The 27,761-nt window shown below is 40.4% G+C and overlaps 1 protein-coding gene across 1 annotated transcript in view; it reads right to left on the reverse strand.

The window, feature by feature from the left end:
* Nucleotides 1-12,635, reverse strand: part of Plxdc2 (plexin domain containing 2) — a 389,349-nt gene extending 376,714 nt beyond the window's left edge. Inside the window, exon 1 of the mRNA XM_038334190.1 lies at nt 12,300-12,635. Within this exon, the coding sequence (XP_038190118.1) occupies nt 12,300-12,411 (112 nt within the window). The 5' untranslated portion in view covers nt 12,412-12,635. The remainder of the gene's footprint in view (nt 1-12,299) is intronic.
* Nucleotides 12,636-27,761: the final 15,126 nt, after the last annotated feature.

The raw sequence follows: 27,761 nt of genomic DNA on the forward strand, positions 1-27,761 counted from the left end.
TGTCAGAGAGCTGCTTGGCCTGCAAGGGGACCTGACAGTCTGCCAGAGGATGCATCATTCTTTGGTGTGAGTGAGGAGTGAGTGCCCGAACCGCAGCAGCTGCCCGGAGAGGGACCACCGACATTCCACAACCCCCCCCCCACCACCGGCACACTTCCTGCTCTTCCTGCAGGGGTTATTCTCCCCAGATACTGCCTCTCTCTTCCTGCCCTTTCCCAGCTTGCACCCAGAATCCTCCCCAGATACTGCCTCTCTCTTCCTGCCCTTTCCCAGCTTGCACCCAGAATCCTCACCCCCCCCCCCCCGCCTCATCCTCCCGTCTTTGGGGCCACAAAATCCCACAGCTCACCCTGTTTGGGTGCTGGGGACCTGGAATTGAGTGCACCCAGGCCGGTGGGAGGTCCCCTCCTTCATTTGACTGCCTGGGGCAAGGTAGGCCTTTGTCAGAGAGCTGCTTGGCCTGCAAGGGGACCTGACAGTCTGCCAGAGGATGCATCATTCTTTGGTGTGAGTGAGGAGTGAGTGCCCGAACCGCAGCAGCTGCCCGGAGAGGGACCACCGACATTCCACAACCCCCCCCCCCCACCACCGGCACACTTCCTGCTCTTCCTGCAGGGGTTATTCTCCCCAGATACTGCCTCTCTCTTCCTGCCCTTTCCCAGCTTGCACCCAGAATCCTCACCCCCTCCCCCCCCCCCCCCCCCCCCCCGCCTCATCCTCCCGTCTTTGGGGCCACAAAATCCCACAGCTCAGCCTGTTTGGGCTCTGGGGACCTGGAAGTGAGTGCACCCAGGCCAGTGGGAGGTCTCCTCCTTCATTAAACTGCCTGCAGCAAGGTAGGCCCTTTGTCAGTGAGCTGTTTGGCCTGCAAGGAGACCTGACAGTCTGCCAGAGGATCCATCATTCATTGGGGTGAGTGAATTTAATTCATTGGGGTGAATTGAACTTCTAAAAGAAGACCCAAAGGGGATTATTCAGAGTAACAAATGGGCAGGTGCCAATGCAAGAATTCCTCCAACAATTTGAAAAACAACATGAAAGCACCAGAACCCAGCGAACTTATAACAGGAGGACTTGAACACACTAATCAAGAAGAAGTAGAAAAAATTGACTTTATGAAAGTAATAGAGTCCCTTAAACAGGAGGTGAAAAACTCCCTTAAGGAAATGGACGAGAAGAATAACAAAAAGTTTGAAGAATTGAGTAAATCCGTAAACGATATCCTAGGAAACCAAGAAAAAACAATCAAACAGATAATGGAAACGGTGCAAGACTTGAAAACTGAAATGGAGGCAAGGAAGAAAACACAACCCGAGGGCCAACTGGATTTGGAAAATCTATGTAAACGAACAGAGACTACAGAAACAAGCATAACCAACAGAATACAAGAGATAGAAGAAAGAATCTCAGATTCTGAAGATACCATAGAGAAAATAAATGCACTGATCAAAGAAAACAGCAAATCCAACAAATCCTCATCACAAAACATTCAGGAAATCTAGGACACAATAAAAAGACCAAACCTAAGAATAATAGGCATAGAAGAAGGAGAAGAAATACAGCTCAATGGTTCAGAAAATATATTTAATAAAATTATAGAAGAAAACTTCCCAAACCTAAAAAAAGATATTCCTATTAAGGTTCAAGAAGCTTACAGAACACCAAATAGACTGGATCAAAAAAAAATCCCCTCGTCATATTATAATCAAAACACAAAACATACAGAATAAAGAAAGAATATTAAGAGCTGCAAAGGAAAAAGGTCAAGTAACATATAAAGGTAAACCTATCAGACTAACACCTGACTTCTCTATGGAAACCATGAAAGCCAGAAGGTCCTGGATAGATGTTTTGCAGAAACTAAGAGACCATGGATGCAAGCCCAGATTACTATACCCAGCCAAGCTTTCATTCACTATAAATGGAGAAAACAAAATATTCCAGGATAAAAACAAATTTAAACAATACATAGCCACAAATACAGCCTTACAGAAAGTAATAGAAGGGAATTCACAAACAAAGGAGTCCAGCATTGCCCAAAATAACTCAGACATCTAGCGACCCTTCACCAGCACATCGCAAAGAAAGGAAACATACAATCTCTACTACCAAATAAAAAATGACAACCGGAGTTAACATCCACTGGTCATTAATATCACTTAATATCAATGGACTCAATTCATCTATAAAAAGGCACAGGCTAAGAGATTGGATACGAAAACAGGATCCAACATTCTGCTGTTTACAAGAAACACACCTCAACCACAAAGACAGAGTAAATCTACTCAGAGTAAAGGGTTGGGAAAAGGTTTATCAAGCAAATGGACCTAAGAAACAAGCCGGTGTGGCCATACTAATTTCTAACAAAGTTGACTTCAAACTAAAATCAATCAGAAGAGATGGAAAGGGACACTTTATACTCATCACAGGAAAAATCTATCAGAATGAAGTCTCAATCCTGAATATCTATGCCCCTAATACAAAAGCACCCACTTATGTAAAAGAAATATTACTAGAACTCAAGACAGCCATCAAACCAAACAGACTGATAGTGGGAGACTTCAACACTCCTCTTTCACCAATGGACAGGTCAATTCGACAGAAACCTAACAGAGAATTAAGAGACTTAATAGAGGTAATGAACCAAATGGACTTAACAGACATCTATAGAACGTTCCACCCAAACAGGAAAGAATATACCTTCTTCTCTGCGGCTCATGGAACCTTTTCGAAAATTGACCACATACTGGGTAACAAAGCAAACTTCCACAGTTACAAAAACATGTTAATAACCACCTGCATCTTATCGGATCACCATGCATTAAAATTAGAATTCAACAACAATGCTACCCCCAGAAAGCCTACAAACTCATGGAAACTGAACAGTCAACTACTGACCCACACCTGGGTCAAGGAAGAAATAAAGAAAGAAATTAAAGTCTTTCTTGAATTTAATGAAAATAAAGACACAACATACTCAAACTTATGGGACACTATGAAAGCAGTGCTAAGAGGAAAATTCATAGCACAAAGTGCCCACTTAAAAAAAAACGGAGAAAACACACATTGGAAACTTAACAGCACACCTGAAAGCTTTAGAAAAGGAAGAAGCAGACTCACCTAGGAGGAGTAGAAGACTGGAAATTATCAAACTGAGGGCAGAAATCAATAAAATAGAAACACAGAAAACAATCCAAAGAATCAATGAAACAAAAAGCTGGTTCTTGGAGAAAATCAACAAGATTGACAAACCCCTAGCCAAACTAATCAAACGGCAGAGAGAGAACACACAAATTAATAAGATCAGAAATGAAAAAGGGGACATAACCACAGACACAGAGGAAATCCAAAGAATCATTAGATCTTACTACAAAAGCCTGTATGCCACAAAATTGGAAAATGTAAAAGAAATGGACACTTTTTTATATAAGTACCATGTACCAAAGTTAAACCAGGACCAGGTAAATGCTCTAAATAGTCCTGTTAGTCGCGAAGAATTGGAAACTGTTATCAGAAACCTCCCTACCAAAAAGAGCCCAGGACCTGATGGGTTCAATGCAGAATTCTACCAGAACTTCCAAGAAGACCTAATACCTATACTCCTTAAGGTATTTCATAATATAGAAACAGAACAGTCATTGCCAAATTCCTTTTATGAAGCTACAATTACCCTGATACCTAAACCACACAAAGACTTAACCAAGAAAGAGAATTACAGGCCAATCTCACTCATGAACATCGATGCAAAAATTCTCAATAAAATACTGGCAAACAGAATCCAAGAACACATTAGAAAAATTATCCACTATGATCAAGTAGGCTTCATCCCAGTGATGCAGGGCTGGTTCAACATACGAAAATCTATCAATGTAATCCATCATATAAATAAACTGAAGGATAAAAACCATATGATCATCTCATTAGATGCAGAAAAAGCATTTGACTAAATTCAGCACCCCTTTATGATAAAGGTCTTGGAGAGATTAGGGATACAGGGGTCATTCCTAAATATAATAAAGGCTATTTACAGCAAGCCGACAGCTAACATCAAATTAAATGGAGAGAAACTCAAGGCCATCCCACTAAATTCAGGAACGCGACAAGGCTGTCCACTCTCTCCTTATCTCTTCAATGTAGTACTTGAAGTTCTAGCAATAGCAATAAGACAAAACAAGGGGATCAAGGGGATTTGAATTGGAAAGGAAAAAGTTAAACTTTCATTATTTGCAGATGATATGATAGTGTACATAAGCGACCCGAAAAACTCCACCAAAGAACTCCTACAGCTGATAAACTCCTTTAGTATCGTGGCAGGTTACAAGATCAACTCCAAAAAATCAGTCGCCCTCCTATATACAAAGGATAAGGAAGCAGAGAAAGAAATCAGAGAAGCTTCACCTTTCACGATAGCCACAAATAGCATAAAATATCTTGGGGTAACTCTAACCAAGGAAGTGAAAGACCTATTTGACAAGAACTTTAAGTCTTTGAAGAAAGAAATTGAAGAGGATAACAGAAAATGGAAGGATCTCCCTTGCTCTTGGATTGTGAGGATCAACATAGTAAAAATGGCAATACTACCAAAGGCAATCTATAGATTTAATGCAATCCCCTTAAAGATCCCATCAAAATTCTTCACAGATCTTGAGAGGACAATAATCAACTTTATATGGAAGAACAAGAAACCCAGGATAGCCAAAACAATCTTATACAATAAAGGAACTTCTGGAGGCATTACCATCCCTGACTTCAAACTCTATTACAGAGCTACAGTATTGAAAACAGCTTGGTATTGGCATAAAAATAGAGAAGTCGACCAATGGAATCGAATAGAAGACCCAGATCTTAACCCACAAACCTATGAACACCTGATTTTTGATAAAGGAGCTAAAAGCACACAATGGAAGAAAGAAAGCATCTTCAACAAATGGTGCTGGCATAACTGGATGTCAACCTGTAGAAGAATGAAAGTAGATCCGTGTCTATCACCATGCATAAAACTCAAGTCCAAATGGATTAAAGACCTCAATATCAATCTGAACACACTGAACCTGTTAGAGGAGAAAGTGGGAAGTACTCTACAACATTTGGGCACAGGAGACCGCTTCCTACGTATAGCCCCAGCAGCACAGACATTAAGGGCAACATTGAATAAATGGGACCTCCTGAAGCTGAGCAGCTTCTGTAAAGCAAAGGACACTGTCACTAAGACAAAAAGGCAGCCTACTGACTGGGAAAAGATCTTCACCAACCCCACAACAGACAAAGGTCTGATCTCCAAAATATATGAGGAACTCAAGAGACTAGACTTTAAAATGCTAATGAACCCAATTAAAAAATGGGGCACTGAACTGAACAGAGAATTCTCAACAGAAGAAGTTCGAATGGCCAAAAGACACTTAAGGGCATGTTCAGCCTCCTTAGCAATCAGGGAAATGCAAATCAAAACAACGTTAAGATACCATCTTACACCTGTCAGAATGGCTAAAATCAAAAACACCAATGATAGCCTTTGCTGGAGAGGATGTGGAGTAAGGGGTACACTCATCCATTGCTGGTGGGAATGCAAACTTGTGCAACTGCTTTGGAAAGCAGTGTGGAGGTTTCTCAGGAAATTTGGGATCCACCTACCCCAGGACCCAGCAATCCCACTCTTGGGAATTTACCCAAGAGATGCCCAATCATATTACAAAAGCATCTGTTCAACTATGTTTATAGCAGCATTATTTGTAATAGCCAGAACCTGGAAACAACCTAGATGCCCTTCAGTGGAAGAATGGTTGAAGAAAGTGTGGAATATATACATGCTAGAATACTACTCAGCGGTAAAAAACAATGACATCTTGAATTTTGCATGCAAATGGAGGGAAATAGAAAACACCATCCTGAGTGAGGTAACCCAGGCCCAAAAAGATGAACATGGGATGTACTCACTCATAATTGGGTTCTAGCCATAAATAAAGGACATCGAGCCTATAATTCGTAAAAATCCTAGAGAAGCTATATAAGAAGGTGAACCCAAAGAAAAACATATAGTTATCCTCCTGGATACTGGAAGTAGACAAGATTGCCAGACAAAAAATGGAAACATAGGGGTGGGGTGGGATGGGGGGAGGGGGGATGGGGCAAGAAAAGTGTGAAGTGGAGGATGGGAAGAGCTTGGGGGAATAGGATGGTTTGGATATAGGAAGGGTGGATATGGGAACAAGGAATTATATATCTTAGTTAAGGGAGCCATTCTAGGGTTGGCAGAGGCTTGACTCTAGAGGGGTTCCCAGGTGTCCAGGAAGACGCCCCCAGCTAGGTCCTTGGGCAGCTGAGGAGAGGGTGCCAGAAATGTCCAGATCCTATTGCCATACTTATGAATATCTTGCATATCACCATGGAACCTTCACCTGGCATTGGATGGAGAAAATGACAGAGCCCCACATAGGAGCACCGGACTGAGCTCCCAAGGTCCCGATGAGGAGCAAAAGGAGGGAGATCATGAGCAAGGAGGTCAGGACCGTGAGGAGTGCGTTTACCCATTGAGACGGTGGGACAGATCTAACGGAAGACCACCAAGTCCAGTTGGAATGGAACTGATGGAACAGGGGACCAAGCCGGGCTCTCTGAATGTGGCTGACGGTGGAGGAGGACTGACAAACCAAGGACAACGGCAATGAATGTGAACTCTACAGCATGGACGGGCTCACTGTGAGCCTTAACCTTCACCTGGCGATGGATGGAGATAGAGACAGAGCCCCACATTGGAGCACCGGACTGAGCTCCCAAAGTTCTGATGAGGAGCGGATGGAGAGAGATCATGAGAAAGAAAGTCAGAACCATGAGGGATGCGTTCACCCACTGAGACGGCAGAACAGAACTAATGGGAGACCACCAAGTCCACTTGGAATGGGACTGATGGAACATGCGACCAAATCGGACTCTCTGAGGGTGGCTGATGGTGGAGGCTGACCGAGGAGCCAAGGACAATGGCGATGGGCTTGGTCTCTACGACATGGATGGGCTCTGTGTGAGCCTTGTCAGTTTGGTTCCTCACCTTCCTGGACCTGGGGGGAGTTGGGAGGACCTTGGACTCGGCATAGTGTGGAGAGCCCTGATGGCTGTTTGGCCTCAAGAGGGAGGGAGTGGGGGTGTGGGTGGAGGGTAGGGGTGGGAGGGGGGAGGAGGAGGGGAGGAGATAGCAATTTTTAATAAAAAATAAATAAACTGGAAAAAAAAAGAAAGTTGCTTGCTCTGCATTCCCTGTTTACTGAGGTAATGGTATATCCTTCTGAGGTCTTTGATAGAATAGAAAGCTAGACAGTCACAGTTATAGTTTTCCTTAGTTATGATAAAAAGGTAAATTTGGTATAGAGCTTTGGACTCATCACGACAGAATAAGAAATGGAGCATTTCCCCCAAATATGCCAAATGCAGATGGACTGGACATTGCAAATGTAATTATTCCTGATAATTGTTTTTTTATTTATATTTTTGTCATATTATAGTTAAAACCTTTGCTTTTTATTTGGACAAAAAGAGAGAAATGTGGAATATACTGTGAAGATTTGTCACTCAGATTGGTTTAATAAAAAGATGATCAGCAGCCAGGCAGGATCTTCAGGCCAAAGAGGATGCTAGGAAGAAGATGACAAAGACATAGAGAGTTGCCAGTCAGACAGAGAGGGGTCAACATTGGCAGTATAGTATAAAGGCAATAAAGCCACACAGAAGAAAGTAAATAATAGAAATTGGTTAAAATAAGTTATAAGAGCTGGTTAGAAACAAGCCTAAGTGTTGTTAGAAGCCGCTTTTTTCATTCATGGCTATCCAGACCATGAAATAATCGCTCAGGAACTATATTATTTGCAATACTATTTTACCAATAGCTTAAGCATATTGCTAGCTAGCTCTTATATCTTAAATTAACCAATTTCCATTAACCTGTATATCACCAAGTGGCTGTGGCTTACCGGCAAGGTTCCAGGATGTCTGTCTCTGACAACAGCTGCTACATTACTTCTCCCTGAATCTGCCTACTCTCTCTTTACATCTTTTCCAGCCTGGCGATGTTCTGTTAAGCCATTAGCCAAAATCAGTTTTTTTATTCATTAACCAATAAAAGCAACACATGTACAGAAGGACTTCCCACACCACTTAGGGTATCATTGGAGCTATCAAAATTAATAAGAATTCTCTGTGTTGCTATTTGGGAGCTGGGTGGTGGGACCATGAAACTCCATCTATAAACCTTAGCACAGCTCAGTTCAAAAACAATTTTCCAAATAACCAAAGCTATCTGGTAGTTTTAATTACCACTAAGAATACAACAATATATTTTTATACATGTCTGTATAGTTTATGCATATGAGTACATGTGTATATACAGCAATGTCTACATGGACTGTATTTAAAGACAGAAAGTTAAAAATATGAATGAATATGCAATCAGAAACCAGCAATACAGGAGAATAGTGAATGAACTTCAAAGTTTTACTAGTAAATAAGAAGGCATAAGGAAGCTGATCCCAGCATTCAGGAGGTAGAGACAGGTAGAGCTCTGAATTAGAGTCCAACCTGCTCTACAGGGTGAGTTCCAGGACAGCCAGGACTACACAGAAAAAGAAAAACCTGTCTCAAAGGACACACAGACTAAGATAAAATTTTTAAATAGTTAAAAAGAAGCAGAAGACTTTAGGCAAGTAGCAATCTGCCAGCGCACTGAGGAAGTTTGGTAGACCTAGATCATATAATCTGCTTTTAAACTATTATTCCATGCAGCTAGCTTTTAATATCCATTTCCACTTTTCTGATTGAAAGCATTTTATTTTAAGAATTCTTAAAATCTCGCAGGGCTGTATTCACATCAGTAATCTGTCTTGAACTACAGCTCTATGCTGTTATATTCAGTTCTGCAGGTATTTATTGCATGCCTGTATGTTATATGCTGCAGTAGAACCTAAGATTTTGACAATGAACCCTGACTGCAGGGACTAGTGGGCTGGTCTAATGGGGTATATGATGGAGATGCAGCAGTACAAACAAAGAAAAACCAAAATAACCAAGAGACAGGCAAAGTCCTTCAAGTGCTTCCAAAGAGGCAGCAAGAAGCCAGTGCATTTGCTTCTAGGGAAGTGTTATTAGAAACAAGCTAGCAAGAGAAAGTAGAATGTGTTTGGAGGGAGATGGGATAGTGAAAAAAGAACAGGAGGGATGACAAGATGGTGGAACATGTGGTACTCACTCAGGGAACATTTGCTGAGAATTCAAGAGTACAGAAGGTGACAGGGTGGGGCAGTGGCTCAGGCCTTAAGGTCATGGTCTTCAGAACAAGTGGAAAACAAACTGAAATCTTTAAATCTCAAGATCACAGCTGTAGGTCAATCCATTTATCTTTAAAGAGAGTGTTTCTGTAACCGGAGATAACATTTAGAAAGAAAAAAATGTACGTGTTTGCTCCATTTCTACAGGAGCCTGTTTGATTCTTGCAGAGAAGAAACTTGTAACATCTTGCATTTCTAAGTTCATTCAAGCACATTCTCAAGGATGCGAAATAGGCTTTGGTAACATCCGTTTCTTAATACATGGTATGACTAGAATGGCTAAAGCCATGTTTGTTATAGAATACTAGCTTTGCCTCCATGTAGATATCCATGAATGAAAAGCCTACTCTAAACCACCCTTCTGTGGCAGTCCAAACTTATGCAAAGTCAAGCTATGGAAATCTTTCTCAATTTCGTATGTTAAACATTTTATGGAGAGTTATGAGTAATTGCTGGAGATTAGCATGTTTGGCCAATAATCTGAATACCAATGCTAACAGAAACTCTAGCCCCAGTAAGTTGACAGGAAAACTTACAACAAATGATACAAATCAGGAATATCACCAGCTAAATTGGATGAATCCACTGGAAATGAAACACAAAAATACCCAAGCAGAGAAAGAACAGCTAACATACAAGAAAATGACAGATTAAACATGAACTACATGTACCTAGAACACAGAAATATTAGAAACAGGAATAAGAGAAATTAGTGGTTTCTCTGCCCTCTGGTGGCAGTAAAATCAACCACAGTGTTAGAGAACTAAAAAGTGCAATACAAGTCCTGTTATGAAATCAGATGTTTTTCCTTTGCCAAAATGTCTGTAACAAAAACCCTGAGTGGTGCATGCCAACTTTTAACTTCTGAATTATTGTCTGGATATTTAACTCTCAGATCAGTCACCTTACAATGGAAAGTAGATTGTTTTTCTTCTGTGACACCACCTTTCCCTGTTTTATTCAGTAAGCTAAAATCACTTCAAGGTGATTTTATAAAACCCCATTAGAACATTGTTTGGTTATTTCAGCTTATAGAAAAATCTCTATAGAATTGACAAAATAGTTCATTCCTCCACCCCAATCCTATGAGCACAATAGGAGTTCCACCAGAAACAGTGAATTCCTTTAAAAATGCTGGCATATTTATCTTGTAAACGTAGATATTTCATACTCCCCAAAGCAAAAGCTTTCCATAAGCTGGTCAGTTTTAAAGTGCAGTGAATTTCACTCTCCAGTTGAAGCCTTAGAAAAGCAAATTTAACATGGATGTCAGTAATTTCTGCCCTCAGTAATACAAAAAAAGAAGCGTTAGTCTTTCTTTTATTTGTTTTTGCTGTAAATGCATTATTTACTCCCAGAGCCAAAGAAGTTTTTAAACAAACAACCCGGGATGTATTTTGGCACACATACACCCATTTTGCAAAATTATTTTACATATATTTATTCCAGATATGCTCATAAAGATGACTACTGCATCTTTTAAAGTGCTGCTTTCTGAAGAAGCAAAAGTATTATTAATTTTTCAACTATTGAAATGCACCAAGAAAATAAATGGAAGTACAGTGCGCTGATATGTTATAAATGGCTAAGAACTTATGTCCATTGATGAGGACCATCCTAGGCGATCAAGAATAATCCAGGAAGTCTTCATTTTAATCTCAGCTTTTATCTTGTCCTCATGGCTCCTCCTCTGCTCCCCAATACACACATCTTTCCAATCTCAAACCGGAGGAGGGAAAAAGTATTCACTTTCTCTTTTGAAATTTACAAGCAGTAGACACACTGCTTGGGCCATCTGATATGTTTCAAGGTGGTAAAATTGTATTCAGAGTTTTTGTAAATCCTTATCCTCACCTGGAATCCCCAGGTGTCCCTCCCTGACTTCTTTCATGACTCATCCGAGGTTGACAGCTGGGTACCTATGCACACTTTCCTAGGAACCGTTTGCCACTCTCTCAAATTAAACACAGACATGCAAAGCAAAATAGAACAAAAATGATAGCTCTAACCACGAGGTTTTCTTTTCTTTTTCTGTTCAAGTGTTCCTGGCTCTCACCCGCTCTGGGAGTCTACAGGACTTCACAGATTCCTGACCTGGTGTTTCACTGCCTGTTGGTTTCTTTACCAATGGGCAGAAATAGGGAACAAGCTATAGAGTCGCATTGGGCAAGTAGTCTGGGGAGACAAGCAGCTTAGCCAGCCCCAATTCACTCTGAAACACCTTTCCCTGCCATACACCTAGCCAGAAAGGCCACCAGGGCAAGGGTTGTGGCCAATTGTGAGGAATTGGAGGCCCTGACTCCTCCCATGGCAGTGTAAAGGAACGCTAAGGAACCGCTGACACGTTTGGGCCTGTCGGTGGAACTGAGAGGCAGAGGACAATGGGGCCAGGGCTAATCCTCAGAGACAAGCCCGCCCCCATCTTTTCCACCTCCTCTCTGTCCCTGAACCCTGTCGCACCTAAGGCACCCCACGTCGTAACCCTACACCGAGGTAGCGAGTGGGGATAGCTAGAAGGAGGGATCAGAGGCAGCAAGGCATTTTCTATTGGCAGGGGGAAACCTGCCTTCCCCGGCTGTCATCACATCCCCCATCTCCCCTTCCGCGGTCGGTGCGGTGCAGAGGCTCAGTTTCTCCAAGCTACAAGGAAAGAGAAACCAGAAGGGAGACAACCTGACTTGAACAAGCTCCAGGGCGAGGTATCCACCACAGCTGGCTCTTACACTGGCGCTTCCTCGGGCTACTTGGGGCAGACAGGACCACCCCCTGGCGCCCAGGTGGAGTAAGCACCAGAGCCTCAGGGAAGTCCTGGCCTCCTACACCTTCTGGTCAACCCTCTTCCCCGTTTGGGGAAACGCATTTCCCGGAAAAACAACTAGGATAAGTTTCCAAAGGGCAATGCAATTGGTGGGTGTTGGCTGGGAATAGGGGTACTGGGACATCGGAAAGACCTTCATCTGCACAAAAAGAATCGAGCAAAGTGCTTCTTACCAGTGATTTGATTTCCAGGCTCCCCTTGGGCGAACTGGAATCTGTCGATTAAAAAGTGACAAAGTAGCATAACTCCTGCTGCCGCCAGGTCGGCCCTCAGGAACCTCGCCATGCTGCTGCCTCGACCTCCCTCCCCTGCCCCGCGAGTCTTTCCTTGCAGCCCTAGGCTCTGGGCTCTCCGTGGGAATGGGGCTAGCGGTCGAGCTCTGCGGTGGGTCTCGGATGGGATCCGAAGGTCCGGGTCAGTTTCGATAGGCTTTCTCTCACAGTAGCAGAAAACAGCGACGAGAGGAGGGGCAGCCTAGTCCTCTCCGGACTTGGGGGCTCTCTCCTCAACTTGCCACCCTCGCAGCCCTCAGGCGACACAGGACCACCAAGCTCAGGGAGGAAAGGTCACTTGCAGCCGGGCCGGCAAACTCCCGGGTCCTCACAAGCAGCGCCACCCGGACTCCCTAGGACGGTGACTTCCGAGCGCTCGCGACGCGCTCCACTGGGTTCAAAACAGATCTAATTCCACAGCCAGCACCCGTGCCATGCAGATCCAAGAGGGCGCTGAGCACCGGAGGAACTTTCCCAGACTTAGGACTGGCTCCGGAGGATGGTTGGGGTTCGCGGGAGAGGGCGGGTTAGTGGAGGCTGGAGAAACCCCTCCGACAAGTTTTTCTTCTTTGCTTCGCCCAACGTTGGGCGCGCGTCGTCACGGGCAGCGGGGAGATGGGCAGCTCCGGAAAGATGAGCCCGGGAATGTCTGGGCTGCGGTGATCAGAAGGCGGGGGTGGAGAGGGGTGTGCTTTTTAAAGAAAAAGAAAAACGAGGAAAAAGTGAAGCTGCAGCCTGGGGAGGCTTCCGCGGGCTAGGGAAGAGATGGATCCGAACACCGCGGAGCCCCAGGAGTTTGGTGGCAGAGGCGCCGCCGCGCTCCCCCGCGCGCTCCAGCTCTACACTTTGGGGAGGGTAGGAGGCTTGCCATTTGCCAGATCCGCCGCGGAACCCTCCTCCCTCCGCCCTCCTCCCTCCCCCCTGGCTCCTCCAGGCTTCTCCCACCTTCCTCCTCCCGAAACCAGCAGCCCGCACCGACCTGTCCAATGGCTGAGCTTTTCTCGGGGGCGCCAGAAAAGTCTCCCACAAATGAAGCCCAGGAAGACTGGCTTGGGGGAGTCCGAGGGCCACTGCGGCCCCACGAGCCTCCCGGATCCCGGGGACGGGGACGCTGGGCTGTGGCAGATCCTGATCGCCTGGACACCATCGACCCGCCTAGGTCGCTCTGTCCGTAGCGGAGTAAAAGCCGCCTGCACCCACCAGGCTCCTCGGGCTTCTGGGTGCCAACCTTCAATTGGGAGATGAGACCCCAACGGGTGCCCACAATCTCCTGGGTTCGACCTGGGCGCTAAAGGGTTAATAGCATTTCATCCCTAACAGAGGGCTGGTCTGGCAACCGTTAGGGTGTGAAGAAAAAAAAAAAAAATCAAACCTGAGTCGCTTTGGTTACTAACATTCATCCCCATCCACCCCCATCGCAGCAAAAATCACTCCTACCCGAGACCCTCGCAGAGGGTGGTGTGGAAGGTGGCTCTGGACTGCGGGGGTCCAGCCGCCGCCACTGCAGTTTGGTAAAAGTGTCAGCGGGAGCGAAAGCGAGAGTTTAAAGGAACAGGAGGCCCATTGAATTTCCTTCGGGGGCTTTAAAGGGCTTTCACTCGCTACTTTGTTTTTGTTTTTTCATCTTGCTGATCTGCTTCGGTATTAACCCCTTCCGGCCCTCTCCTCAGTTTACTTTTTTTTTTTTTTTTTTTTTTTTTGCATGCAGCTAGCCATCTTTTAATGGGGGATAAACAGAAAGTAAAGAGACAAGGCGCGTCGTTGATGAAAAGAACATGCTGTAGAACACTCCCTGGGCTAGGACTTCGATTTTCCCACAAGGAGCAATTTGCTTAAGCTTTAAGCCTCTGGTCTCTGGGCATCAAATCAGGAGGATTCTATACTGAAGCTCATAGAAGGTCAGAATTAGCCAAGGGAAGTAATTTTTGTTTAATCATTTCCTAGCTTGAAGAACAGAGGTGTTTTCTGAACACAAAAGGAGAACTAAATTAACACACTTGAAACTGTTCTTGGTTCAAATGAGCCCTGTAGCATGTTCTTGTCTCTGCTTTTTCAGGCTCTGAAGACTTCGCGGATGGCACAAAAACCTCCTGGGAGATGGCCGAGATAATTGTAAAATTTAATACAGAAAGTTTGCCTTTCCCCTGAGAAACATTTAAAAATATGCCTTTTTCCTAAAATAAGACTAATTTGTCTATTACAGAATAAAACATGCTTGTGAACTTTTAAGTATGCCTACACCTTTTGTTATCCCAAGATGCTTAACAAACCCTGAGCTTTCTTCTCAGGTTGATCTCGCCCCTGTCAACCACACTTAAAGTGGAACTAAAATTCTCTTATTTCTGCTCTACCAAGAGTGTTTGAGTTCTAGATTACATCTCAATCCAAGAACCGAGAATATTTACATGAGTTTTTAAAGTGTAATCTAATGGAAACTTCATTGGACATTAATTGATGTTGTTTTGCTTCCTGCACTTTAAACAGCTGACATTTTCCGCCTTCACCACCACCCCTGGAAAAACAAAAAACCAGGTAAAAGGCTAGGATGGAAACCCAGGCAGAAATCTTTCTCAACTCTGGTTCTCATAATGTCCATGCCTGTAGGGAACCCAGCAAGACCAGAAAGAGTTAGGTCTTGTGTCCTCTGCTTTCACGGTATGAAAAACAAAACCAAACAAAAATGGTTTTTTTACTTCTCTGAAAAAAAAAAAAAACAAGCAAGTTTCCATCTCTATCTTTTTCATTTTTTTTTCTCTTATTGTTTCTGCAGATTGGTAGTATTTATTTTTATTGTTTGTGGTCCTTGGCCGTACTTTGCCCTCTTGATAGCAGCTCTAAATATACATTTACCAATAAGAATTGTTTGCTACAAACTGAAAGGAAACAAATGTCGATTTAAAGGTAATTTGATCAGTTTGTATCTGTTGGTCTCTATCAGGGGTGCTCTTTGCTTTCAATGCCTTATTCCTGTATGAATCTTACTTTGCAAAATTGCACATGTCTATGTCCACTTCCCCTAGGTTGTGACAAATCGAATCTATTAAGACAGCATCCATGAACTCTTTAGGGCAGTGAATGACTTGAGCAAGAACCAGCTGGTGGACCTAGAATGCAATAAAAAATGTTATTCAGTTTAGCTCTCCCTTTAAGAAACAGCTATAGAAGAATTTCAAAATGAGTAAGAGAGTAGCATCTTTGATGACATACTGCCCATAACTAAATCAAAAGGGAGAACACTGTAATATATCTAGGCTGTGGTACTTTAAATTTCTCTCAAAACATATTTGTCAAAATGTATTTTGCCTTCACATCATAGCAATACCAAATAAAGAAAATATATGTCATACAATATTTTGGAAGTGGAATGGCAAGAGTTGACTAAACATATGACTCTGGCTAATTGAAAGAGCTAAACTGCTGTCCTCAGTTGTTGGGCCTGTCCTAAATATTTCACCACAGTACAAGTGTGAGTTTCACTTTCATGGTGACAAACTAAGAAACCAACTTTTCCTCTGTCGGAAAAGTTTCATCATCTTCAACAGACAAGAGAGAGGTGTTGTAATCCTGGCGTCTTTTGCTAACTGTCAAACAGAGAAGACACAGCCATCTCTCTTCCCTACTGGCTAACTTTCAGCTGGTTTCCTAAGGTACAAATGAGTTACAAAGGGCAATTTTTTTTGTTCAAGGCTAAGACCTAGAATCCTCAGGTCACTTTCTCTTTGAAGGTGGTACATGAGAATCATTAACCCATAGACCTTTGAGGAGTCACTAGATAGACCTGAGGTGCCATCTCTCCAGATTTCAAACTTTTGAAAACACCTTATCTCCATTAACCTTCAAGGATTGTTCCAATTTGTTTTTGTTTTTAGAAAGGTTTTCTTGTGGCTGGCCATGAGCTCCCCCTGTAGCTGAGCATGGCCTTGAATTTCTGATCCAGCTGCTTCTGTCTAGCATCCAGAGTCCTGGTACTTCAGGCTTATGGGGTTGCATAGATCAAGTCCAGGGCTTTATGCACACAGCACAAAGCATCCCATCAACTGGGCTATATCCCTAGCCCTGTTTGCAATATATATAATATATATACATATATATGTGTATATATATATATATATATATTCAGACTCTATCTGAATAAGGACACTTTCAGTCAATCTCTCATCCTTCCCCCAATTCTAGCATTTTCCTAAGTGCTGTCCTACGTTGAAACTTGACTGAAAGAATTCCTAAGAAAGCATCAGAAACATATGGATTAAAAACAAAACAAAACTTGAGATGCATTGTAGGCTAAGGATTATCTGCATTTATTATGCTCTTTAAAATCATTCTCAGGAAATAATCAATGTCTACTTAACATCATTTCTTGAAACATTCTACAGCTGCTATCTGATGAAGCGACACAGCTAGCGGGCATTTATGCAGTCTTATCCTATGACCTCTCCTTAGGGTCAGCGGCATTTCCTCTTCCTCCTTATTTGATAGGGCCAATTTTTTGACCTCTGCTCTGCAATTACAAGACTCATTTGTTCATCTTGGCTGACCTGCTCTCAAAGTCAACGTGACTTATTGTGCAGTTGGTGATATTTCAGCTTTCTGTTTTTTATAGTTTTAAGCTGTAAATTTTATGAATGGAGCATTTTAAATTCAACAAGCATCTAAAAAATTAACCCAGAAGCTGAAAATTACTCACTGCCTGCTAAAGCTTACATACACATTACCTTTACTATTTAGATGAAATTAACAGCATGATTATGTTTGGCATAATTTTTGTGAAATAATATATTAACATAGCATACATTTATAGCTTTCTTAATCTTAACAATTTAAAGAGAGTTTGGCCAATAAATATCAGTACAAAATGAGTAATTGAATAGCAAGAAGGAAATGATCAAAATGGATTAGTCAACACTGTTTAAAGCATAGGGTAAGAAACAGTGCAAAATAGAAACATGCATCTTATTTAAAATTATTAGAATCAAAGATGAACTAGTGGTTACATTTTGGGGAAATGCCTGGCAAATACTTTAGTGAGTTATAATATGAAATAAGCCCCAGAGAACCTAGGCAACCAAGAAAACATTAAGAGAGACATACATGGAACTACATAAAAAGGAGAAAAAGACAAGATCTCCCGAGTAGATTGGAAGTGTGGGGATCACAGAAGAGGGTAGAAGGGGAGAGGAAAGAAAAACAGGGGAGTGGACAAGATTGTATAGCTCAATAAAAACAATAAAAAGTAAAAAATAAAATGAAATAGCCATGTTGAAGATTTATTTATCGTGCATAAATAGCAACAAGGTGAAAGGGGGCAGCAAGCTCACTGTTGATTCAGTTATCTGAATTCTACTGAACCAATGGCAAAAATATCTGCAGTAGAGGAAACTTGTTTCTTGAGCGTTGACCTCAGGGGAAGCTGCACTCCTACAGAATCCCTGATGGAAGTTTCAACTGCCAGGCCATGTCACAAGGCTTTGCACACTTGCTGCTAGTGTGCCCTGAGTCACACCAGTACAGACTCTACCAGAACCCAGTTCCGAGACTTACCCTAGATTTCTTTTCTCAACTTTATTTCCTTTGCTTCAAGTTTTTTTTTTCTCATGGTTTATTTTTTTATATTTAAAAAATTTCCATCTCCTCCCCTCCTCCTCCCCGCTCCCTCCCCTCCTCCTCCCCCTTTCCTCCTCTCCTTCTCCCCCTTCCCTCCCCTCCCCTCCACCCATACCTCCCCTCCCTCCCTCTCAAGGCCAAGGAGCCATCAGGGTTCCCTACTCTATGCTAAGACCAAGGTCCTCCCAATTCCCCCCAGGTCCAGGAAGGTGATCGACCAAGCTGAGAAGGCTCCCACAGAGCCCGTCCATGCAGAAGAATCAGAGTTTTCCTTTTACTTTCGTATCTATGAAGTTTTGAGGCCTTATTCACGCAGCTTAAGAGTTATCCTCTTAAAATACACAAATCAGTGGGTTTTAATTTACTCCAAGGTGGTAGAACCAAAGCCATAATTGAATTCTAGATGGTTTTCAGCACCCAGTGCCCATTAATAGTCAATCATATTCTCTGCCCAACCTCAGTCCTAGAGAACACTGATCTACTGTCTGTGTGGCATTGTGGACAGATGTCTGGGGCCAGTTCTGTGAACAGAACCATCCATGAACTTTTGTGTATGAATTTTTCCACTTAGCATAATGTTTTCATGGTCTAGCTACCTGGGGCATGCATGTATCCGATTTTTGCTTTTGATTTCAAAATAGTGTTCCACAGAATGGAGACTGGATACCATTTACATACATCCACTATTTGGATCACAGTTCTCAGAATTATACAATTTATGTGGGTCTAGGGGCACTATGGCTAGTTCCTATTTAATTTAGTAAGTGAATGACAAACTCTTCTCCAAGTAGGGACAACTTTTCACATTCTAATTATCAAGGGAAAACTTTAATTTCTCTGTGTTATATCCCATTATTTATTTATTTATTTTTGTGCATTGTGTATGAAGATTGTGAGGAGGTATGAATTTGTGTGGATCAGAGGAAGATTTAATGGATTCTGTTCTTTGCTTTACTTGAGTTACAGGGACTGACCTCAAGTTGCCAGGCTTGCATGGTAGATGCAACGTTAGGTAATGAGCCATCTTGCCTTTCTTCAATTCTTTTTATTTAATTGTGGCATCCCAGATGGTGTGAAGTGGAATTTACTGTTGTTTTGGTTGGCATCTCTCTTATGACTAATGATGCTGTGCATATTTTCCTCCACATCCTAGGCATGGGTTTATTCTTTGTGGAGAGTACTCCATGTCTGTCTTTCCCTTTTAAATTGGACTATCTTTCCCTTGTTGTTACAAGTTTAGTATGTGTTCAAGAAGATAGGCCTTTTTCATTTATATGATTTACATCAACACACACACATACACATACACATATGTGTTCATGCACCAATACATGTCATATACACACACCACACACACATAATCATGAGAGATAGAACACACACACACACACACAAAGAAACTCATGCTCATTCAGATTTACATCCATGTTTTGCTATTTCCTAAATTTATCTTTTACATTTATAGAAGTGTGTAGTTTTCAATGAGTTTTAAAGGAAGAGGTCAAAATTCCTTTTTGCATAGGATCATGAGAAGTTTTATCCTGTGTTGGAGAAAATAGATGTCCCACCGCATGATCTGGGCATGAACGGCAATGAACTGACATGAGACAGACTTACTGCCGGCCTCTCAGTTCTAGCCCCTTCGTATCCAGGGCCACAGTGTTCCAATTACTGCAGCATGTTAATAAGTGCATGAAGAAGGAAGTGTGGGTAGTCTGACTTCGGACAGTCTTCAGCAGTTACTTTTTCTTTCTCACTCCCATCCACTTTCACATGAACCTTGTTTGTGCCTACAGTAAAGGCAATGAGCATCTTCATGGGGACAGACAGCTCTGCATCTGTAGGCAGTTTGAAGCTGACTGCCTCCTCCTGACAATATTGGTTCTCCCAGGACATGAATATGAGGTGTTTCTCTCTTCCTTCAAGACCTCCTTCAAGGTTTTATTCGGGGTTATTTTATTTTTTGTTATAGATGTAGGAAACATATTGATCTGTTACTATTTCTTCTGGAGTATTTTATTGGTTTCCATGCTGTTAAAAATGAGCTTTTCTGTCGGGCAGTGGTGGCACACGCCTTTAATCCCAGCACTCGGGAGGCAGAGGCAGGCAGATCTCTGAGTTTGAGGCCAGCCTGGTCTACAAGAGCTAGTTCCAGGACAGGCTCTAGAAACTACAGGGAAACCCTGCCTCGAGAAAAAAAAAAAAAGAAGAAGAAAAAAAAATGAGCTTTTCTTAATTTCCTCTCTGGACGTCTAATGACTAGTGGGTAAGTTTGCTGAGTCCACCCGAATGAAACACCACAGACTGGGGTGACTAAAACACGGGGTGAGGCCTTTAGACTTGGCCTGTGGGGTTTATCTCCTCATTGTCGCCTCACATGGCCTTTCCTTTGTGCACAGATGTCTCAATTTGTCTAAATTTCCTCTCTTACACTTACTGTTTGCTTCTTTTGATTATATTCACGTTTATTCCTGGATTTTTTTTTTAATAAACTATGAAAAGCTAGTGCACGGCTTTAGAACTTTTTTGTGTTTAGTATTCGTATTGGGATAATTTACTCTTAGTACTGCTTACTTTGAGCCTCATAAGTTTTGATATCTTGGGTTTTCATTTTTCTTAATCTCCAAATATGCTAAAAATCTTTCTATTTTCCCTCCTGAGTTTCTTTTTGGTCCACATCTTAGTAAATTTCCTGTATTTTTTTTTTCTGCTATTGACATCTATTTTCCCTGCATTGTGCCCAGAAGAAACTCTGTGGGTTGTCCTTTATGCTGTATGCAGACTTGCTTCATTGCCTACTGTATGTCTATCCTGGAGACTGCTCAGTGTGCACTCCAGATAAGCCTTCTCCACTGTCCTTTAACAGACGTACAGAACTTTCTGTGGCTGCTTATCTCACTGGCTTATGCCTCTGAGGATGATTGGCTCGTGTTTTTGTTGCTTTTCTTGGTGTTGAAACTAGGATCTTGTGCATGTGAGGCAAGTGATCAACCACTGAGATATATTCCCATTCCTCTTTTTTTGCTATATTTCTGTATTTTATCTTTTATCTACTTCTTCTATCTACTCCTGCATGTTTGTCTCTTTAAAGCTATCAGATTTGGGCTCATCTATTTTGTAAACAACAGCTCTCCAGGACTCCCATGCTTTCCTTTACAAGGCTCATCCTCCCCATCCTTAACCTTCACTATGTGTATCTTGAATCCAACTTTTGTCTCTTCTTCCTTGTAAAAGGTTGGTATGTAATTGTTTATAAAGGAGGACTCAACATTTATCGCTTTGAAATTGTGTTCAATATGTCTTCTTGTTCCTATATCAGTTTTATTTTGCTTTAATGAATAATGTTCCAAAGTATCAATTTAGTCTTCATTGATTCTTTTACTTTACAAGGAAAGTTGCTTTTCTTGTGGTTGTTCTAGTCATTTTATAACTAATCTTAATTTATAATGATGCAATTTGAACTAAACCAAATTAAATCTAACGTTGTAAAAATTATTCTCCTATATAACCACATAGTGCTCCTTTTAACAGTAATCATATATTTCCACATTGTATAGCCTGTAAAAATTTTTAGAGGTTTTGCTATACATAACTGTCTTTTAAATATCATAGATAAAAAACAGGACATGCCTCTACTGAATTGATGTTTATTTATGCAAGCATCTTAATTCATGCTTTTTATTCATGTGGGTTAGTGTTAATATCTTCTCTTTCTTCACTTCATTCTGAAGAGACCCCTGTCATTTATCTTGCTGAACAGAAATTTGAGCAGCACTGTTTATTGTAAGTATGGAAATGCCTAAGTTTCTCCATCATCTTATAGATAATTATTTTATATAATTATATTTAATTATATTATTCACATCATATATTCTTTTTTATATAAATGCCATATTTATATAATAATTATATGCAATCAATATATTGCAATATTAATCATACATTTTATATATTTTATACTCTTTATATAGAGATTTTTATATATTCTTAAACTGTATATATAGAATATATAATATAATAATATATAAGTAGAAGAATTACATATATTCATATATGTGTATGTATATGTATGGAATATAGAATTACTGCATGCTTTTCTGTACCTACAGGTTGGAGTGAGAGATTATGATGATCTCACCTTCAGGCAGCAATGAATTTTTTAAGAAGTCAAAATTAAATATGTGGCCCTCTGCGATAAATATTTTGAAGATTTTAAAATACCATATAGGCATCTTATTTCTCATTTCTTCAGTTTTAAGAGGTCCAATTTATTAATTGTTTCTCTCAGTGTCTGCACTGCTGGGGTTATATTTAGGAAGTAGTCTCCTGTGCCAATGCATTCAAGTGTACTTCCCACTTTCTCTTCGATAAGGTTCAGTGTGGATGGCTTTATATTGAGGTCTTTGATCCATTTGAACTTGAAAATTGTGTATGGTAATAGATATAGGTCTGTTTTTATTCTTCGACATGTTAATATCCAGTTATGTCAACACCATTGTTAAATATGCTTTCTTTTTTTCCATTTGATGTGTTTTGCTTCTTTGTCAAAAATCAGGTACTAGAGAGTATGCGGATTAATATTCGGGATTTCAATTCGGTTCCATTGGTTCTCCTGTCTGTTCTTGTGCCAATACAAGGCTGTTTTCAGTACTGTAGCTCCGTAGTAGAGTTTGAAGTCAGGGATTGTGATGCCTCCAGAAGTTTTTTTTATTGTACAGGGTTGTTTTGGCTATCCTGGGATTTTTGCTTTTCCGTATGAAGTTGAGCACTGTTCTTTTGAGGTCTGTGAAGAATTTTGCTGGGATTTTGATGGGCATTGCATTGAATCTGTAGATTTGTTTTGTAAGATTGCCATTTTTACTATGTTAATTCTGCCTACTCAAGAACATGAGAGATCTTTCTACTTTCTGGTGTTTTCTTCAGTTTCCTCCTTTAAAGATTTAAAGTTTTTGTCATACAAGTCTTTCACTTGTTTGGTTAGAGTTATTCTGAGATATTTTATGCTATTTGTGGCTATTGTGAAGGGTGTTGTTTCTCTGATTTCTTCCCCAGCCCTTTTATCATCTGTGTACAGGAGGGCTACTGATTTTTTTTAATTAATCTTGTATCCTGCTACATTACTGAAAGTGTTTATGAGTTGTAGAAGCTCCTTGGTAGAATTTTTGGGATGACTTATGTAAACTATCATATCATCAGCAAACAGTGAGAGTTTGACTTCTTCTTTTCCTATTCGTATCCTCTTGATCTCCTTTTGGTGTCTTATTGCTCTAGCTAGGATCTCAAGGACTATATTGAATCGATATGGAGAGAGTGGACAACCTTGTCTTGTTACGGATTTCAGTTGAATCACTGGGAGTTTCTCTCCATTTAGTTTGATGTTGGCTGTTGATTTGCTGTATATTGCCTTTATTATGTTTAGGTATGTTCCTGTATCTCTGCTCTCTCCTCCTGAACCTGAAAAGCATCTGTAAGGCAAAGAATGCAGTCAACAAAACAAAACAACAGAATATTGAGTGGGAAAAGATCTTCACTAACCCCACATCAGACAGAGGGCTGATCTCCAAAATATACAAAGAACTCAAAAAATTGGTCATCAAAAGAACACATAATCCAATTTAAAAACTGGAGTACAGACCTAAGCAGAAAATCTCAACAGAAAAACCTAAAATGGCTGAAAGACACTTAAGGAATTATTCAACATCCCTAGTCATCAGAGAAATGCAAACCAAAACAACTCTAAGATTCCATCTTACACCTGTAAGAATGGCCAAGATCAAAAACACTGATGACAACTTATGCTGGTGAGGATGTGGGAAAAACAGGAACACTCCTGCATTTTTGGTGGGAATGTAAACTGGTACAGCCCCTTTGGATATCAGTGTGGCAATTTCTCAGAAAATTAGGAAACAACCTTCCTCAAGGCCCAGCAATACCCCTTTTGAGTATATATCCAAAGGATGCTCAATTGTGCCACAAGGACATGTGCTCAACTATGTTCAAAGCAGCATTGTTTGTCATAGCCAGAACCTGGAAACAACTGATATGTCCCTCGGCCAAAGAATGGAAAAGGAAAATGTGGTATATTTACACAATGGAATACTACACAGCAGAAAAAAATAACATCTTGAATTTTGCAGGAAAATGGATGGAGGTAGAAAACATTATTTTGAGTGAGGTAACCCAGACCCAGAAAGACAAGTATCACATGTACTCACTCATAGGTGGTTTTTAAGCATAAAGCAAAGAAAACCAGCCTACAAATCACAATCCCAGAGAACCTAGACAACAATGAGGACACTACATGGATCTAATCTACATGGGAAGTAGGAAAAGACAAAATCTCCTGAGTAAATTGGGAGCATGGGGACCTTGGGGGATGCTTGACGGGGAGAGGAGAGGCAGGGAGGGGAGCAGAGAAAAATGTAGAGTTCAATAAAAATCAATTAAAAACCCAATCATTTCTTAGTTGGAGGGTTGTCCATGCCACCGTATGTACATAAAAGATAGAGGACAACTGTGAGAGTCGGTTGTCTCCTTCTTCCTTTACATGAGTTCTGGATAAAATTCAGTTTCCAGGGAAGGCTGGAAATACCTTTACTGGATGAACACAGAGCTAGACTTGTTCTGGGCTTTTTACTGTGGGAATTTTGAAGCTTAGTGGTCAACAATTTCCCTAGGCAGTCACAAGGTTAAATACTTAACTGTAATTATTTCTAACAAAGACCACTACAAACACCTCCCTCACATGCTACGAAAGGAAGAATGCTTCCGGTTCTGGCAGCTATAATGCAACCAGCAATAAACTCACAGTGCAATCCAACAGGTCAGACAAGGACAAGATATTGGGAAGAAATCTTTGAGAGAATGCTAGATTACTCTGCTACCTCCAGTGTCTATCAACCTGTACCAGGGCTTCATTGTTATTCTTTAAGGCTACTGATAGAGAATAGGACTATCAGACAAAGCGGCAAAACTCTCGTTTTTCCTATTTATTGAGATTTGACTATATTTTTCTCTGTCTGGAAGTGCCTTTCTTCATTTTCCTTAAGCCTTTGACTGATCTCCAAAATTCTGCAAAATATGAATGTGATAAGTTTTGCTGGACGTTTTTACAAGAGATAATTTTTAGATGTTCTTATTCCTTTGGTTTTGGTGAAATCATCTGTGCACCTTGTTTATCATCATGAAACACATTTGGGATTTATAAATAAATCTCAAAGAATTTTCTTCACAAGGTTATATATATTTTGTAAATATCTAAATATCTTGTTTTAGAAGATGGGAAAAGAAAATTCTGTTATGTGGGTATAATATTTGCATTTAAGAAAATTTGTTGTGATTTAAAAAGAAATGTTGGCTTTCTTCTAGCTCTTGTGTAGTTTGGTTTATGTTTTAATATATGTGACAGCAAAATGTATACCATTTTTGATCTGATTAATCTCATGTGTACCCTGCTCTCATACAACTGTCAGAATGCTACCTGCTACTCAGCCCCCTCTGCATTATTTTAAGTAGGTAATTGCTACTTTTTCATTTTTTAAATAAAAATAAGCTATGTAATAGATGTTGATTTTAGGTTCTTAGATATCTTAGCAAATAAGTTAACTTTAATTTAATAACTTTATATTATAACTTGACTTTTGAAGAAAGTATCTTTGTAAAACATCAAAATGTTATGTATTAGCATTTTTCAGTAAGTAAATAGAGGGCATATCTGGTCATTCCGAACATTTAAAATAAATAACCACCTTAAAGAACTTTTACACATGCATTCACATACATTCATAAAAATGATTGGTTAACATGATTAATCAAATTAGATAAAAGATATGATAATGCTGACTTCACATTGACCTTAGCTTGTTCTTCTGTGGTTCTTCATAATCCTTTTTAGTTTAATTTCACAACATTCCTGAGTGCCCCCGAGGTCCTTGGTTAATTATCTGTGTTCAACTTTACCTGGTATTTTTCAGTCATGGGAAGGCAGAATGATATTATACCAAATATGGCTAGTGTAAAGTAACTGTTATCACAGCAACAGGAATAAGAGTGAACTAACACGATGTCTCATGGCCTAACTTTCTCCAAGTAGCCTCTATCTTAAAGTCTCTCATACCTCCAGAAATACCACCACTAACTGTAAAGGCTCCTCACCATATGAGCCGTTAAGGGGCGTTTTATAACCAAACTACTACAGAAAACTACTACAGATCCCATAGGGACAGCAGTGTTGGGGTTCTCTACCTACTTCTTGCTTCTTTGTGGTCATAAAATTTATCAACCTAGCCAATTTTAGGAATGTTGTGTAGTGACTATTAGAACATTGATTTCAGTTGCGTGGTAGTGGTGCACGCCTTTGATCCTAACACTCAGTAGGCAGAGGCAGAGGCTCTCTGTGAGTCCGAGGCCAGCCTGGTCTTCAGAGTGAGTACACAGAGAACCCCTGTTTCAAAAAAAAAAAAAAAAACAGAAAAAAGAGCATTGATTTTATAGATGGCCCTGTCATCCATACCCACAATCCAGAGTAAAGCTCTATACATTACACAGCCTTCATTCCCTCAGGGTTCCAGGTAGCAACTCTTCTGTTTCCATGTAATACTTGTCATTTGGAATCTGGATTCTTAGTTCTTAGTGTCTACTCTTGCTGTAGCATATAGCAGAATTTCATTCATTTGTGTATATATGTATGTATGTATATGTGTATATATGTATATGCCTCCCCAGCCCTGGGATAGAAAGCACATGCCACATGAGATCTTTACATGTAACTTAGGATCCCAACTTAGGTCCACATGCTTGTAAGGTTAGCAGTTTACTGAGTGATCCATCTTCCAAATTCTTAACTTCATACTGAGTAATGCTTCAGTATATAAATTTTATATATTGTTTTATAGAATACATTGTTTATCATTCAGCCATAGACACTTGTCTAATATCCTTTCCTGCGACCACTTCAACCAAGTCGATGACAGATTTTTGGTACATTAAGAATTGAAGTGGGAAAATAGAAATTTATACCAGCATAAGAAAACATTCAATATACATCTCAGAATACATGGTTATATTATAATACAACATTAGCATTTTTATATAGTTAAGACTCTGGTTTTGTCCTTTTTAGCAGATATTGATACACTACTAATTATAGTTTAAAACTCATTACTTTGCTTTTTTTCTTCAATACAAACACACACACATACACCTCCTACCTACAAATTTCTAGTGACTGTCAACATTAAGATTCATATAAATATTAAAAGTGTTAATAAGCAATATTTGGTGACATGTCCTTTATTGCTCAAATTTTGCATTCAGTTAATCTTAAATTGAAAGAGAATTCGGTGTTTTCTAATTCTTGGTAATTTGGTTTCACTATTTGATTTAAGTTAGGCTTTCATTGTCACTTTTAAAATTCAAATTAGCTGTGCCTAAAATTTGTCTTTTGTTGCTTAAGTATTGTTATTTTAAAAACAAAACAAAAACAGCAACAAAATTAAAACCTAATATTAGTCCATTCTCATTTTATTTTTGATTGATAATGATATAAGAAGATATCACATAGTTAATTTAATATCAAAATTTTAATGCTAAGGAGGAAATTTTAATATCAATGTAATTACAACTGTGCATCATTTAGATTTATAAAACGCTACTGAATTATCACAACTGCAGCAAGCTCTATTAAGAATTGCAGGACAAACCTCCCTGGGGATGGAGACAATTAAAATAAATGTGTGGGAGGGACAGGATTGTTTGCCC

Source organism: Arvicola amphibius, chromosome 6 (genome assembly GCF_903992535.2).
Source record: "Arvicola amphibius chromosome 6, mArvAmp1.2, whole genome shotgun sequence".
NCBI classification, from domain to species: Eukaryota; Metazoa; Chordata; class Mammalia; order Rodentia; family Cricetidae; genus Arvicola; species Arvicola amphibius.